The following is a 15,989-nucleotide window of genomic DNA, read 5'->3' as shown; positions in this document are numbered from 1 at the left end:
GATGAGTTCAATTAGAATAGAATAGAATAGAATAGAATAGAATAGAATAGAATAGAATAGGACAATTGGAAGAACCTTGGAGGTCTGCTAGTCCAACTCTCTGCTTAGGCAGGAAACCCTACACCACTTCAGACAAATGGTTATCCAATCTCTTCCTACAAACTTTCAGAGTTGGAGCATTCACAGCTTCTGGAGGCAAGTTGTTCCACTGATTAATTGTTCTAATTGTCAGGAAATTTCTCCTTAGATCTAAGTTGCTTCTCTCCTTGATTAGTTTCCACCCAATGCTTCTTGTCCTGCCCTCAGGTGCTTTGGAGAATAGCTTGACTCCCACTTCTTTGTGGCAACCCCTGAGATATTGTAACACTGCTATCATGTCTCCCCTAGTCCTTCTTTTCATTAGACTAGATACCCAGTTCCCGCAACCGTTTTTCATATGTTTTAGCTTCCAGTCCCCTAATCATCCTTGTTGCTCTTCTCTGTACTCTTTCTAGAGTCTCAACCTCTTTTTTACATCAAGAGACCAAAACTGGATGCAGTATTCCAAGTGTGGCCTTATCAAGACATTATAAAGTGGTATTAACACTTCACATGACCTTGATTCTATCCCTCTGCTTATGCAGCCTAGAACTGTGTTGGCTTTTTTGGCAGCTTTTGCACACTGCTGGCTCATATTTAAATGGTTGTCCATTAGGACTCCGAGATCCCTTTCACAGTCACTACAATTGAGCAAGGTGCCACATATACTGTACCTGTACATTTGTTTTTTCTTGCTTAAATGTAAAACCTTACTTTTTTCACCATTGAATTTCATTTTGTTAGATAGCGCCCAATGTTCGAATCTGTCAAGATCCTTCTATATCTTAAGCCTATCTTCTGGAGTGTTGGTTATTCCTGCCAGCTTGGTGTCATCAGCAAATTTGATGAGTTCCCCATCTATCCCCTTGTCCAAGTCATTGATGATGTTGAAGAATACTGGGCAGAGTCTTGAGGTACCCCACTGCATACTTCCTTCCATGTAGATGCAGTTCCATTGAGGACTAAACGTTGAGTGTGGTTGGTCAGCCAGTTACGAATCCATCTGGTAATAATGCTGTCTAACCCACATTTTTCTACTTTATCTAGTAGTAGGTCATGGTCTACTTTATCAAATGCCTTACTGAAGTCCAAGTAAATTATATTGACAGCATTCTTCTGATCAACTAATTTTGTCACTTTGTCAAAGAATGCAATTAGTCTGACATGATCTGTAACAAACCCATTTTGGCTTTTGGTTATTACTTTGTTTGCTTCTAGGTTTTAGCTGATTAGTTGCTTGATTATCTTTTCCAGAATCTTCCCTGGCATTGAGGTCAGGCTGATAGCTCTATTGTTTCCTGGATCGATTTTTTCCCCTTTTTGAAGATGGGAACTACATCAGTTCTTTTCCAGTCCTCTGGCAATTCTCCAGTACACTAGGATCTTTGAAAGATATAATTCAGTAATTCTGAGATCACATCTGCCAGTTCCTTTTTGTCTTTCAAATTGTCTTTATGCAGCCATGCTGGTTTCTTTTGAAAGCTGTTATTTTTCTTCTTCATTGATATTGTGCTAGACTGGGCTTTTATCATCTCACTTTTCAAAATTTCCCAAGCTTCTTGAGTTGTTTTCCCCTTGAGGATTCTCATCCATGGAATCCTTCCCAAGCTCTAAGTTTATTGAAATTAGCTCTCTTAACACTCTAGTTTGACTTTGTTCTACTACTTGTGCTTGCATAATGTTGAATTCCAATATTATGTGATCACTTGCCCCCAAGGTTCCTGTAGCTCCAACACCTTCTATCATTTCATCTCTGTTAGTGAGAATTAAGTCTGATATGGCTGATCCCCTTGTTCCCTTTCTTACTTTTTGGGAAACAAAGTTGTCTGCTAGGTTTGTAGGAACCTGTTGGATCTTCCACTTGGTGCAGAGTTTGTCTCCCAGTTGATATCAGGGTCATTGAAATCCCCCATTGCTATTGTAATATGCTTCCTACATACCTTAGTTAGCTGACTAGCAAAAAGTTCATCTATTTTCTCTGCTTGATTGGGTGGCCTATAGTAGACCTATGTCAACATTATTTCCCCCCCTTTAATATTGACCCAAATGCATTCAAGATAATTTTCATCATTGTAGTGCTCTATTTCTGTAGAGATGTAGTTATTTCTTATATATAATGGAACTCCGCCTCCTCATTTATTTGGTCTATTTCTTTTAAATAATTTAAATCCCTCTAGCTGTGTGTTCCATTTGTGGGTTTCTTCCCATCAATCACCAGAACCAGATGGATTACATCCCAATGTTCTGAAGAACCTGGCAGACATGATCTCAGAACTACTGAACTATATCTTTCAAAGATCCTGGAGCATTAGGGAACCACCAGAAGACTGGAAAAGAGCTGATGTAGTTCCTATCTTCAAGAAAAGAAAAAATAATAGATCCAGGAAGCAACAGATCTGTCAGCCTGATCTCAATAACTTGGAAGGTTCTGGGAAAGATAATCAAGCAATGAATCAGTGAACACCTAGAGGCAAACAAAGTCATAAACAAGCCCACATGGGTTTGTCAAAACAGATCATGCCAGACTAATCTTATTGCATTCTTTGACAAAGTGACAAAATTAGTGGACCAGGGGAATGCTGTGGATATAATTTCCTTGGGCTTCACTAAGGTTTTTGATAAAATAGACCATAATCTACTACTTGATAAGATAGAAAAAATGTGGGTAAGACAGCATCACCACCAGATGGATTTGTATCTGGCTGACCAACCACAATCAATATGTAGTCCTCAATGGAACTGCATCTACAGTACATGGAGCAGTAACTGTGAGAAGGATCTCGGAGTCCTAGTGGACACCATTTAAATATAAGTCAGCAGGGGGCAGCAGCTATCAAAAAAGCCCCAAAAGCCAACACAGTTTTAGCTGTTAATGCAGCAAAAAAAGCTGCATTAATGGTGGGATAGAATCAAGATCATGTGAAGTGTTAATACCACTTTATAATGCCTTGATAAGACCATATTTGGAATATTGCATCCAATTTTGGTTGCCATGATGAAAAAAAAGACTCTAGAAAGAGTGAAGAAAGAGCAAGAAAGATGATTAGGGGACTGGAGACTAAAATATTTAAAGAATGGTTGTTGAAATTGAGTATGTCTAGTTTAATGAAAAGAAGGAATGGAGTGACATGATAGCAGTATTCCAATATCTCAGAGGTTGCCACAAAGAAGAGGGATTCAAGCTATTTTCCAAAGCACCTGAAGACAGAAGCAATGGTTGGAAAATAATCAAGGAGAAAACTATAATTAAGAAGAAATTTCCTGATAGTTAGAATTAAGCAGTACAACAACTTGTCTTCAAAACTGGAAGTTTTAAAGAAGAGATTAGACAACTATTTTTCTGAAATGCTATAGGGTTTACTGCCTGAACAGGAGGTTGAACTAGAAGACCTTCAAGGTCTCTTCCAACTCTGTTATTCTGTTATTCTGAATAAGCCACAGCTTCCTATGGAATCTGTATCAACCCCTCTGTTGCCATCAGTGGACCAATGAAATAGGTCCTGTCTTCCTGCAGTGGGGAACAATATAAAAAAAAATCTCTTCATTATCAGGGCATGATTTGACCATGCCATGGGAACCACAGATAGTTCTTCCAATTCCTGATCAATTGCCACTGCCCCAAATTGAAAACAGGTAGTATCCAATGCTCCAGACTGGCCGCAGGATGACCTGGGTTACACTCATGGCTGTCACGGTAGCAAATAGCCTCAGAACCATCCACAGAGAAGACAGATAAAATTGGAAAACTTCATTGCCCTCAGAAATGGAGCCTAGGAGCCCAGGCAGGGAGATCATCATGCAGCAGAGAGGATATAACAGTAGCCACAATCTCAATTGATGTCTAGAGAGCAATTTAATTTCACATAAATTATCTTTTGAGGCAGCACGTCTGAAAGCTATAAGGAACACCGCTCCATTACTCCAGAAAGAGCAAAGAAGTAATTAATTATAACTAAAGTAGAATTGAACAAAGGATAATTGAGCATGTAGAACAGCACAATCAATAGGATAAGGTTGTCTGCATTAAAGTTTGTTCCAAAGAAACAGCATAACCAATAAAGATGCCACTACTGTAATAACAAATATAAGCACCAGCTCACTATAAGAAACAAACCAATAATAAACCATACAGATGCTGTTATAAATAAAAGCCAAAGTCAAAATGCACTCAGGCTAGAAAATAAGATTAGCAAGATGAGATCAGTTATAAATTAGTTAGAACAGATGGAAAAAAGTGAAGAACAAGAAGACCAAAGAATGCCTAATCAAGAAATACAATTTAGAAACAAGGAAGATTACAGAAGCACTGGAAATAATAAAGCAGCAAATAACAGCAAGATTAAAAGATACAAAGTTCGGATTTCTAAGTATAGGTAAAATCTCCAGTTTCATATAGTTTTTATCAAGGAAGATAATCAAAGATATTTGCTTTCTTCAATAAATTGAAGGATTTACCAGAGTGGCTGATTTCTTACCCGAGACTGTTGGTGATTCCTGTAGTAATCATTCACATTAAAATCATCTAGATCTACAGTGAGAGTCTGCTTACACAGTTCACAGGTTTTCACTGCACCAAGCTCAGCACCTAATGAACACAAATATTTTTTGCGATCTTATGTGTAAGATATATTTACTGGAGATTAAATAGTTTAATATACTCTCTAATTATTATATCGCATATTTGATCAGTTTCATAGCTGTATGTACATTTTGTAGTCACAATCACATTATAGAATTGGCATTTTGTTTACTGAACATATTGATATCCATTTTTATGGCCTACAAGACATTTATTTATTTATAAAAATTATCTTACCACAAAGTAACTCTGGGAATCTGAGACATACTTGAAATGTACAGATAATGCGTATGTGTACCTTCAAATGATTGGAGCTACTTGGGCAGGTCCCTTCAGTTTTCTTGGCAAGATTTTGGAACTGATTTGCCATTGTCTGCTTCCTAGACTGAGAAAACAACTTGTCCCAGGTTATCCAGGTGGCTTTATGCCCAAGGTGGGACTAGAACTCTTGGTCTCCCAGTTTCTAATCTAATGTCTTAACCACTACACCAAATTGATTCTTATTCTTCCTAGTGTGTCCCCGCAAGTGCAAGATCCGCTTTTCGGATCATTGAACACCACTTTGCACGGTCAGCTCCCTCTCCAAGGCACAGGCCTGTGGCTTGCATATCTTTGTTGATGGTGTCTTGTCATTTCTGTTTTGGGTGCCTGTAAGGTTGCTGGCCATTGACTTCTAATTGATAGTCAATCTTAGCTATGGTGGGAAGTGCTGCTCTCAGGACATGTCCATACCAGTGGAACCAGCCTTCTCTCATCTTCTCTATAATTGGTGTCCAAAATGTTGTCGAATGGTGTCATTTGTGATGTGGTCAAGAAGGGAGATGCCTGCTATCAAACAGAGTATTCACATTTCCATGGCATGGAGATAGCTTTCGTTCCCTGTTGCTGCTGCCCAGCATTCAATGACATACAGTGCAACAGGACAGATGGCTGTCTTATAAATCTTAGATTTAAGACAGATTGTCATTCACCAGCGGGTTCTTGCCAATGCATCCAGGCTGCATTCACCCTTGCTCTCATCTCGCCATTGATATCTCCACTGCCTTGCAGGTGGGATCCCAGATACTGAAAAATGTCCACCTTCTTTAGGTTTTCTCCATTGATTTGAAGCATTTCAGGGCTGGTGACAGTCTCTAAGTACTCAGTTTTCTTGATGTTGAGCCGGAGCCCAAAATGGTTGAGGCGTGTTTGAACTTGCTGTTGTAGTTCGCCTCTGGTGCAAGTAAGCATAGTATCATCAGCATAGAGCATAGTCCAGAGTGCGTTCTGCTGCAGGTCATGTGTGATGGTATCCATGACCAGTATAAACAAAAGTGCAGAGCCTTGATGTATCCCAATCGTCACTGGGAATCTATTGGAAAGGCCAGCTGGGCATCGCAATTGGTTGCTAGTGTTCTTGTATAGCATTTTGACCCAGTCAATGAATGGTTCAGGTATTCTATGATCCCAGAGGGCATACCAGAACAGTTGGTGTGGGACACGATCAAATGCCTCCTCCAGGTCTAGGAATAATTTGAGGGCCATCCACCCATCCATTTTGAGTTTCTTTTCTTTATGGACACATATGTCCCTGCTACATAGCAGACTTGTTTATGTCATAATGCCATATAAAGTTGTAGCACTGCCCCTACAAGCCAGTAAGCATATGCTTTACTTTCTTATTCAATAATTTGAGTAAACATCTACAACAGAACACTGTGAGCTTGCTTTTGATTCCTAAGGATGAAAGAGATATCTAGGATTTCTGGGAAATTGGAGGAATGGATGCAGAGTTCTCTGCTGTGCACTTGTTTATTTTTGCTGTGAAGAAAGTAATATAAAGGAAAAAATAATAAAAAGGAAGAGAACAATCACATAGGAGATACGGGAGACAAGGGAGAGGGCAGGCACGGGGAATGCAACCTCAGTGTTTAGTACAAATCCCGTGTTCTGCCCCACTGCACTCACCTCATTTTCCTGGTCAGCAGATCTGTGGTGGACCTGGTCTTAGACTGCTACTTTTAAATGTGAGATCAGCCTGCAATAAGGCTAGCCTTATTGCCGATTTGATCCTCGAAGAGAAGGCTAATCTGGCTTGTATAACCGAGACCTGGCTGGGCCCAGAGGGAGGCGTTCCCCTTGTAGAAATGTGCCCAGTGGGTTATTGAGCATGGCATCAGTCTAGACCTCAGGGCCGGGGAGGAGGTGTGGCTGTTGTTATCAGAGAATCTCTAGTAGCCTCCAGGGGCACTATTCAACAAGTCCCCGGCTATGAGACCCTTTCCCTTAGATTGGGCTCAAGGGATCAGGTGGGATTGCTTCTGCTGTACCAGCCTCCCTGCTGCATGACAGCTTCCCTACCTGGGCTCCTGGACATCGCCACAAGTCTGGCAGTGGAATCCCCCAGGCTTATAGTTCTGGGGGATTTCAACCTGCCTTCTCTGGGGGCGGGGGTGGAGGTAGCCCAAGATTTCATGGGAACCATGACTTCCAGGGGACTGTCCCAGATTATCTAGAGCTCAACTAGTAATAGTAATCACACTCCCGATTTGGTGTTCTTGTCAGAGCAGTGTCTATGTGACCTGGAATTGTTGGACCTGTCCTTGGTCCCCTTGTCATGGTCAGATCACAATGAGTTTCTCAAAAGCTGCACCCCCCTGCAGGGAGACAGGACCTATTAGATTGGTCCGCCCGCCCTATCGACTAATGGACCCAGATGGGTTCCAGAAGGAGCTGGGGGTTATAACTGCAGATCTATTATGCAGTCCAGCCGAACTCTTAGTCACTGTTTGGAATAGGAAGATGACTGAGGTTCTGGATAGGATTTCACTCTTGTGACCTCTCCTCACCCATAGACCTCTCTGTGCCCCATGGTATACAGAGGAACTGAGAGGGACGAAACGCATGAGGAGACGTCTAGAGCGCCGCTGGTGGAAGACAGGAGATGAACTCGATCAAACATGGGTAAGAGCTGATACTAAGGCCTACCTTGTGTCAATTCGTGCGGTGAAGTGTAAATACTTCACACTAATTGCATCTGCAGATAATCACCCAGCGACCCTCTTTAAGATCCTAGGAAAGGACAGATGGGTGGACGCTGGCAGTGATTAATGCTTCTCTACAGGAGGGGACGGTGCCCCAGCAATTTAAGGAGGCTGTGGTCTGTCCTCTTCTTAAGAAGCCATCGCTGGACTCCACCCAGTTGGATAATTTCAAACTTGTCTCTAATCTTTCTTTTTGGGGAAGGTTGTTGAGAAAGTGGTCGCACAGCATCTGCAGAGGTTTCTGGATGAACCAGATTATCTCGACCCTACCAGTCAGGATTCAGGCCTGGATTTGGGACAGAAACAGCATTGGTCGCACTTTTGGATGATCTCTGGCGGGAGCCGGATGGGGTAGTGCATCCATCCTTGCTCTACTTGACCTCTTGGCAGCTTTCGATACCATTGACCATAGGATTCTCTGGGGTGGCTTCAGGGGATGGGAGTGGGAGGCTTGGTTCACTTCCTTCCTCTGTGGCCGCTCTCAGTCAGTGTTAATAGGAAGGGAGAGATCCAGCCCTCGCCCACTGCTTTACAGGGTTCTGCAGGGCTCGTTACTCTCTTCGCTCCTGTTCAACATTTATATGAAGCCGCCGGGTGAGATAATCATCACCATGGACTGAGATATCACCAATATGCTGATGATACTCAGCTGTATGTTTCGGCCCGTGGTGAGTTAAGTGTTGCTGTGTCCTCCCTCTCGCAGTGCCTGGAGCTATTAGGGATTGGATACAGAGCAATGGGTTGAAACTAAACCCTTGCAAGACCGAGTGGTTCTGAATTTGGGGTTCGTTGGCTCAGGGAGAATTGCCACCTTTGGTTTTGGATAGAGTTCCACTATCCCAAACAGACCCTGTGCGTAATCTAGGGGTTTTCCTGGACTCATGACTCCTGCTCAAAGAGCAGGTGGCGGTCGTGGCCAGGAGGGCCTTTGCGCAACTGCACGTTGCGCACCAGTTATGCCTTTCCTGAACCAAAGGTCCTTACTCACAGTCACTCATGCACTGGTCACTTCCCCTCTTGATTATTGCAACGCACTCTACATGGGGCTGCCCTTGAAGAGCATCAGAAGCTCCAGTTGGTGCAAAATGCAGCAGCCTGCATGGTTTTGTGCAGACCCAGGTGGGCACATGTGTCACCTCTCCTGCAGGAGCTGCATTGGTTACAGATTTGCTTCCAGGTGCAATTCAAGGTGCTGGCTGTCACCTTTAAAGCCCTTCATGGCTTGGGACCGGGTTATCTGAGGGAACGTCTCTTGCCGGTCACATCTACCTGACCCATTAGAGCGGAGAGGCAGGGAATGTTGCAGATCCCATCCCTGAGGGATATACACATGGTGGGACCCAGAAGAAGGGCCTTCTTTGTGGTGGCTCCCTCCCTCTGGAATATCATTCCCCCAGAGATTAGAATGGCCCCCACTCTAGCACTCTTTTGGAAGGCACTGAAGACCTGGTTTTTCCAACGGGCCTGGGAAACCCAGAGTGGGATGGAGCCCATCAAATGGCTAGTGTGATCTGCTGTTGTCGGGGCAGGGGGTGGGAATTGGGGGGTGATTTTTTATTTTTTTCATTTTTTCCAGATTTTGTTCTATTGTACTTTATTAATTTATTTGATTCTTTCTGTTAGTTTTTTTTGGTTTTATTTTTATTTTTTTTGTTTTAAATATGGTTTTACATTGTGTAAGCCGCCTTGAGTCACCATGGGCGAATAGGTGGCAATATTAAATAAATAAATAAACAAACAAACAAACAAATAAATAAATATGATAAGAATATTGCAGAGTGCTGGGAAATTGGGTGAACAAAAGGTAGATTGCAGATGTCAAAAACTGCAGATATTTAAAAAAAATAAATTACTGTGAGTTTAGATCATTTATTTATCAAGCGTGGTAACGTGAAATCATACATTATAGGTCCATTAATTAATTTTGTAAATGGACTTTGGAAATTACAGAACGGTCTAAAATTCAGAACATTTTCCTTTCAGATAAATACAGTAGATAAGACACATTAAGTTCAATATTGGAAAGTGTGTGCACCAAAAATAATTAGTTGAGGTGCTTGAAGCAGGCATACACATTGAACTTAACCTGCAGTCTAAGTTTGGACTAACCAATCAATAAAAAATAACATCAAAATCATCTGTAGCTAATCCATACCTAGTTAAGATTAGCCATAATTATAATGATATATTGTTAAAATATATTGAAAATGCTTATGTGGAATATTTTTATATGTGTGTAACTCTAATACATACCTTGCATGATCTTGCTTCATTTTTTTTTTTAGTTTGAATATACATATAATCCATACATATACATATAGTGTAAATATACACACATACAAACACACATATACAATTTCCATCATATAGATAGATAGATAGATAGATAGATAGATAGATAGATAGATAGATATAGATATATGTGTTTATTTCATCCTGCCAGTGGATAGATAATGGCTAAAATGATGATAATGACACATACACACATACATTTTTAGTGTGTGTGTGTGTGTGTGTAAAATTAAAATAAGATTATTCCATTACAGATGTAGGAAGGTGATAAGCAGTATTAACTGGTTTTCTTTATCTTGATGCCAGTGGTTGAGCTATTCAATGAAACTTCTAAAATGTTTATGCTAATATTTGTTCATTATTTGAACATGTAACCATACCTGATTTTATTTTAGCCTTTAACCATGACTTTAGACATTCCTGATGGACAAATCGAAGACTTCCTCCACATCCACAAGGTTCTAGCAGAGGATTGGTTACAGATCCTCCTGCAATTTGGCATATCCGACACTGATCTCCCTCTTCTTCAGGGTCTTCTGCCAGGAGACTGGAAATATAAGTATTTTTTAATGTTGTAAAATTTGAATCCAAAATCTGGAAAAATGATATTTAAAAATACCTATAATAGGTTTGAGAATTATCAAAATTAAGGAGCAGTGGGAAGAAGCAATTAATTCCTTACTTTTTAATTCTCTCATACATGCTGAATATACTCAATTTAATTATAATACAACATTACAAAAGTAATAATGTCTTTTTTCGGGCTTCAATCAAGTTCACAGACAACTTTGTTTCTCAAAAACTAGAGAACGAAAGAGTCAAATATGACAAGCTTAATTCTTATTAAACCAACTGCACAACATGGAATAGGGGGTACCTGGCTCAACAGCAGTAACTGTGAGAGAGATCTAGAAGTCCTAGTGGACAATCCCTTAAATATGACCCAGCAATTTGCTGCAGCTTCCAAAACAGCCAGGCCTAAGCTGCATCAACAGAGGGATAATACCAAGGACACATGAAGTGCTAGGACTGCTTTACATTGCACTGATAAGACCAGACTTGGAATACTGCGTCCAGTTTTGGTTACGATACAAAAGATATTGAGATTCTAGAAAGAATGCAGAGAAGAGCAACAAATTTGTTAAGGGAGTTGGTTGCTTGATCTGCTTAGGTTAAAAGGTCCCTTCCAACTCTGTTATTTAGCAATCTGTAAGTTTTGTTTAAAAGAGAATAGTCCTTGGTGCCCTCTGATAATTACATTGACATTGGTGCTATCACTGATTGTGTTATCTAGTTTGGATAATGAAACATCTGCAAGAAAACAATCAAACTCAAAGTACCAAGGATCTCTCAGAAGGTAACTTGTTTTTTATTCAAATTCTACTTATTTTTGGCAAGTTATAATATTGATGTCTCTGAAGAATTTAAAGCCCAGCCAGAGAGCAGCAGAAATTTTTCTCTTTTACTTCTTCATCAGAGAAAGAGAATATTTCATGCCAAATTCTGATAAAAAGTTATCCCCAACTATTTCAATTTCATATCTGAAAGAAGTTCCATTTAAAACAAACATTTCAACATTTTTCAAATTAGCCAACTTTGGGCAACACTTCAGAGAAAGATATGAAGAGTATCATACAAGTTAATACATATGTTGTGCTGTTAATGGGAATTTGTTCAAGCTAGTTGCATACTAAGCACTTTCTAGAAAAAGTAGAACTCTTTAGAAAGAGGTCCATGAAGCACAACCTACTCTTTAATAAATTAGGTTGTCTTTTTAAAAAATAAGATTTATATACCTAAATATATAAATTATTTTATAATGATTTTCTTCTTAATGAAATTAGGACAGAATAGAGCTCTGTAAATAAATGTTTCTGTTTACACTTTTGTTATTCAGAAAATATATGGAATTCTGATTTTGTTGTTTATTTTTTAACTAATTCATAAAATTATCTCCTGTGTTTTTAAATATAAAACTTCTTTGGTTTCCTTCTAGTTCTGCTTCTTACCTATAAAAGAAGCCTTATATTTTGTAAAAATATCAGTCATTTGGATTTATTAGATATGTTAATTGCTAAATAGTTTTGATTAAAAGATTTCATGTTCATAAGAAATTTAAGAACCTTGCTACATTAAGTGAAAGATCCATGGGACAAGTAACACTCTACCTTACACACATGAATTAGAAGGGCATATTAGAGAAGGCAAACTAAACTGCCCGAGGATCCTGGAGGGGTAGGAGACAGATAGCAAAAAAACAAGTTGTGAAGGGAAACAATATATGGGCACAATAGCAGATACTATTTATTTTTAAACTTTTTACTCCATGTATTAGACTTTATATTGCTGCTGTAAAGGTCATGTTATAATTTATATTGCTTTTTAAGTCCTATGCATCGTTTTCAGAAAGTGTGTAATCTTGTGGGCTTTGGAGTCCAGTGAGGAGTGTACCTGGGTATGCCAATCAAGAATACTTTATTGTAACTTTCTCCAAATGCTTTGGTTCCTTACTTAGAGCACGTTTCCCACAACAGCCCATCTACTTCAGATCATTATACCATGATCAGCTAGATGCTTTCAAAAACTTTATTAATACGATCAAAATATAATAGCTTTCATTATTGTTTCCTAGAAACTGGTATTTATTGCACCCATCTATGACTATAGAAAAAGCAGTCAGGAATATTACGCATAAATAGTCCAAATTCCTTTTAAAATATCTACAATTTTGTTCATGTCTGTGATAATCGAGGAATGGAGAAAGAATAATGATGCCACATATAATCCCATTAATTAAATGGGATTGGCATGGCTTGAGAACTAAAAGCCAGCCAGCCAGCCAGCCAACCAACCAACCAACCAACCAACCAACCAACCAACCAACACAGCCACCAACCAACGCACCAACCAATACACAGCTTAGTCAGCTAAATTTCCTATCTTGTCCCTACTCCTGCTTTGCCATTCTGCTTGAAGAAGAGCTTCTGGAATTCAAATTCTTGCACAAATTATTAACAGTTAACAGCGCTGGTATTATCCTCAAAGCAGCATGATTGCATAATCACTTTTGGTGTAACAGACAAAAATTTGACAATCCTTTGTCAATGATAAAAAATTATTACACACTACAAAGGAACTTTAAATATGAAGGACTTTAATATTAAAATGTATTATAAATTCTGTATTTATTATAATACAGAACAAAAATACATAACAAAAATACTTGCAGAACTCCAGAATTGTTTGTAGTAATAGCAATAGCACTTAGACTTACATACTGCTTCACAGTGCTTTACAGCTCTCTCTAAGCAGTTTACAGAGCATATTGTCCCCAACAATCTGGGTCCTCATTTTACTGACCTTGGAAAGATGGAAGGCCGAGTTAGCCTTGAACCAGTGAGCCTTGAACTGCTGAACTCCTGGCAATCGACAGTTAGCAGAATTAACCTGCAATACTGCATTCTAACCACTGTGCTACCACAGTGCTTATATTTTGTTATTTACATTCATCATTAAACTGCTTTAAAAAGTTCACTCTATTTTAGAATCATTAGTTGCCCACACTTACAGATGGTATGTTGAGAATAGTTTTCAAAGAGCTTCTCAATTATGATTTGATTTTTCCCAGTTTGTTTTTGAAAATGGATGTTAGGATTTCTAATGAAATTCACATGGTTTAGCTCAATCTTATTTTTAAAAATGGAAAGGTGCTAGAAGCAGATGATCACTTTGGTGACAATAGGAAAGGCATCAATTCATAATGCATGAGAGAGAGAAGACAATAGTAAATCACTTTTTTTAACAAAAAATATTTTTACAAAGAAAACCATATGGATATAATATATAAAATGCCTGATGATATAATGCTATATGATGGGTTCCTCAGATTGGATGGCACTCAATCTGCTGCTCGGGAAAAGCTGAGGATCTTTCAGAGTACTAATGGTGCTTATGACGTGGTTAGATTAAACCTTTGAGACATCAAGTTTCCATTTAGGAAAAGAAAATATGTACCTGCAAAGACAGAATTACAGCAGGAACAGGGAATTTAAGAAGCACTAACACGGGAAAAACTCAATATAGTGAAAGATGAATGAGTACAAATTGACATCAAATAGGCATTAATGAATCAAGATGGATTGGGATTTGATTCTTTCATTTAGGTTACACTGTTTTATTACTCAGGACATGAAAAACAAAGAAGTATTGCTTTTATAATTAGGCAAGAGCAGTACTTTATTACAATGCAATCAATGACAGAATAATGTTGATTAGACATTGTGACCAATATTTCAGTCATTCAAGTTTATGCTTCAACCATTAATGCAGAAAAAGAGGAGGTTGATTAGTTTTATGATGTTCAGCTTTAAATCAATAGACTATGCAAGCAAGCGGTGTTGCTTATAATTGGAGACTGGAGTGCCATGAAAGAGGAAAATGTAGTTGGATTGTATGGCATAGCAAACCAAAATGAAACAAGAGACTGACGTATCAATTTTTGCCATGTCAACTATTTCTTCATAGGTAACATTATCTTCAAACAATCAAAATAATACATCTATACAGGGATATCACATGATGGAGAAATATAAAGGTGATGGAGGAGCGCAATTATAGTATCAAAGATATGACCAGATGCTGGCTGTGGAAATTGTGTTCACATGGATTTTCAAGTTAAGCTAAGAAAGAAGAAAGTCAGTCATTTTCCACAATATTAACTTGAGTATTTATCTGTTATATCAAGGAGATCAACAGGAACTGCTTTGAAGTCCTGAATCTCATTGACACAGAACAGAATAATTACAGAATTTATTTAAAGAAGTTGTTAAAGATGAATATGAAAAGAAACTGCCAAAAATAAAAACAAAAAAGGATGTCAGGACAAACTATGGAAATTGCCAAGAAGAGAAGAAAAGCCAAGGCCAATAAAGACAACAATCTTTTCAGACAGCTGTTAGAAGATAAGAAGCAGGATTACAACATGTGTAAAGACACTGAAATGGAAAAACAAGTATAATTTTCCAAAAGATCTCTAAAGGAGGTCCAACCTTGAATTGTATACTAAACTGAAGAATGTTAATGGGCAGATGGTAATCAATTCAAAGGAAATGGAACTAAGATGGAAAAAATATACTGAAACACTGTACATCAGAGATGTCACTATCCAAGATACCTGAGAAGATATTCCTTACTTGAAAGAATCTCTAATACTAGAAGATGAAGTTACACCAGAACTCCAAGCTTTATCAAGTCGAAAACTCCAGGAACTACTAGAATACTCACAAACATATGATAAGCCACAGAAAAAGAATCATAATAGGTTCAAGAACAACACAGTGGCCAACAGATTGGAAGAGGTGCTATATCCCAGTCCCAAAAGAAAGGAGAGTTAAGAGAGTGTGTAAACTATTATATAAAATCCTTAATTTTCCATGCTAACAAAATAATGCTTAGGATCATCCAATGCAAATTAGAGTTTATATGGAAAAGAGATACCAAATGCTCAAGCTGGCTTTAGAAAAAGTTAAAGAACAAGAGGTGTTATTACTGATGCATGATGAAGAATTGAGAAAGCCAAATAATACAAAAAAGGAATTATTACATACTTCATTGATTATACAAACTTCATTTGATTCTGTTGATAATGTCAAACTGTGGAATGCACTGTGGAACGAACATATCATTATCTTCATGACAAATTAACGTGTAGGTCAGGAAGCCATAATACGGTGGAAAAAAATAGGTGCAGGTTGGGAAAAAAAGTGTCAGTGGACTATCCTCTTATTTATTCAACCTATTTGCCAAATGTATATTAAAAGAAACTGGATTGGAAGAAAGAGTGTGGTTTTAAATGGGAAGAACCAATAGCTTGCACTATGGTGATGACACTACCCTGATAGCTGAAAATGCAAAAGATTTGCATGGTCTAATAATAAACATTAAGGAGCAAGTGAAAAAATGAAACTAAAATTAAATATAAAGATCAAACTAAAGACAGATACAACGACCAGCCTTAA

General features: G+C 38.6%; 2 protein-coding genes across 3 annotated transcripts in view; one reads left to right on the top strand and one right to left on the bottom strand.

Moving 5' to 3' along the window:
* The window catches only part of MARCHF10 (membrane associated ring-CH-type finger 10), a 110,001-nt gene that overhangs the window by 12,154 nt on the left and 81,858 nt on the right, over positions 1-15,989 (bottom strand). For both annotated transcript variants that reach the window (XM_087946991.1, XM_087946992.1), the window contains 2 exons: positions 10,353-10,519; positions 4,554-4,663 (listed from right to left, as the gene is read on the bottom strand). In XM_087946991.1, coding sequence (XP_087803117.1) covers positions 4,554-4,663; positions 10,353-10,519 — 277 coding nt within the window. The remainder of the gene's footprint in view (positions 1-4,553; positions 4,664-10,352; positions 10,520-15,989) is intronic.
* MRC2 (mannose receptor C-type 2) overlaps positions 1-15,989 on the top strand; it is a 107,258-nt gene that overhangs the window by 86,334 nt on the left and 4,935 nt on the right. The gene's annotated exons all lie outside the window — the stretch shown is intronic.

The sequence above is a fragment of the Notechis scutatus genome, chromosome Z, assembly GCF_049901735.1.
Source record: "Notechis scutatus isolate UNSWTSFEM ecotype Mainland chromosome Z, rNotScu1.2, whole genome shotgun sequence".
Lineage (NCBI taxonomy): Eukaryota > Metazoa > Chordata > Lepidosauria > Squamata > Elapidae > Notechis > Notechis scutatus.
The sequence above is the reverse complement of the archived record's forward strand: the minus strand, read 5'-3'. Positions and strand labels throughout refer to the sequence as shown.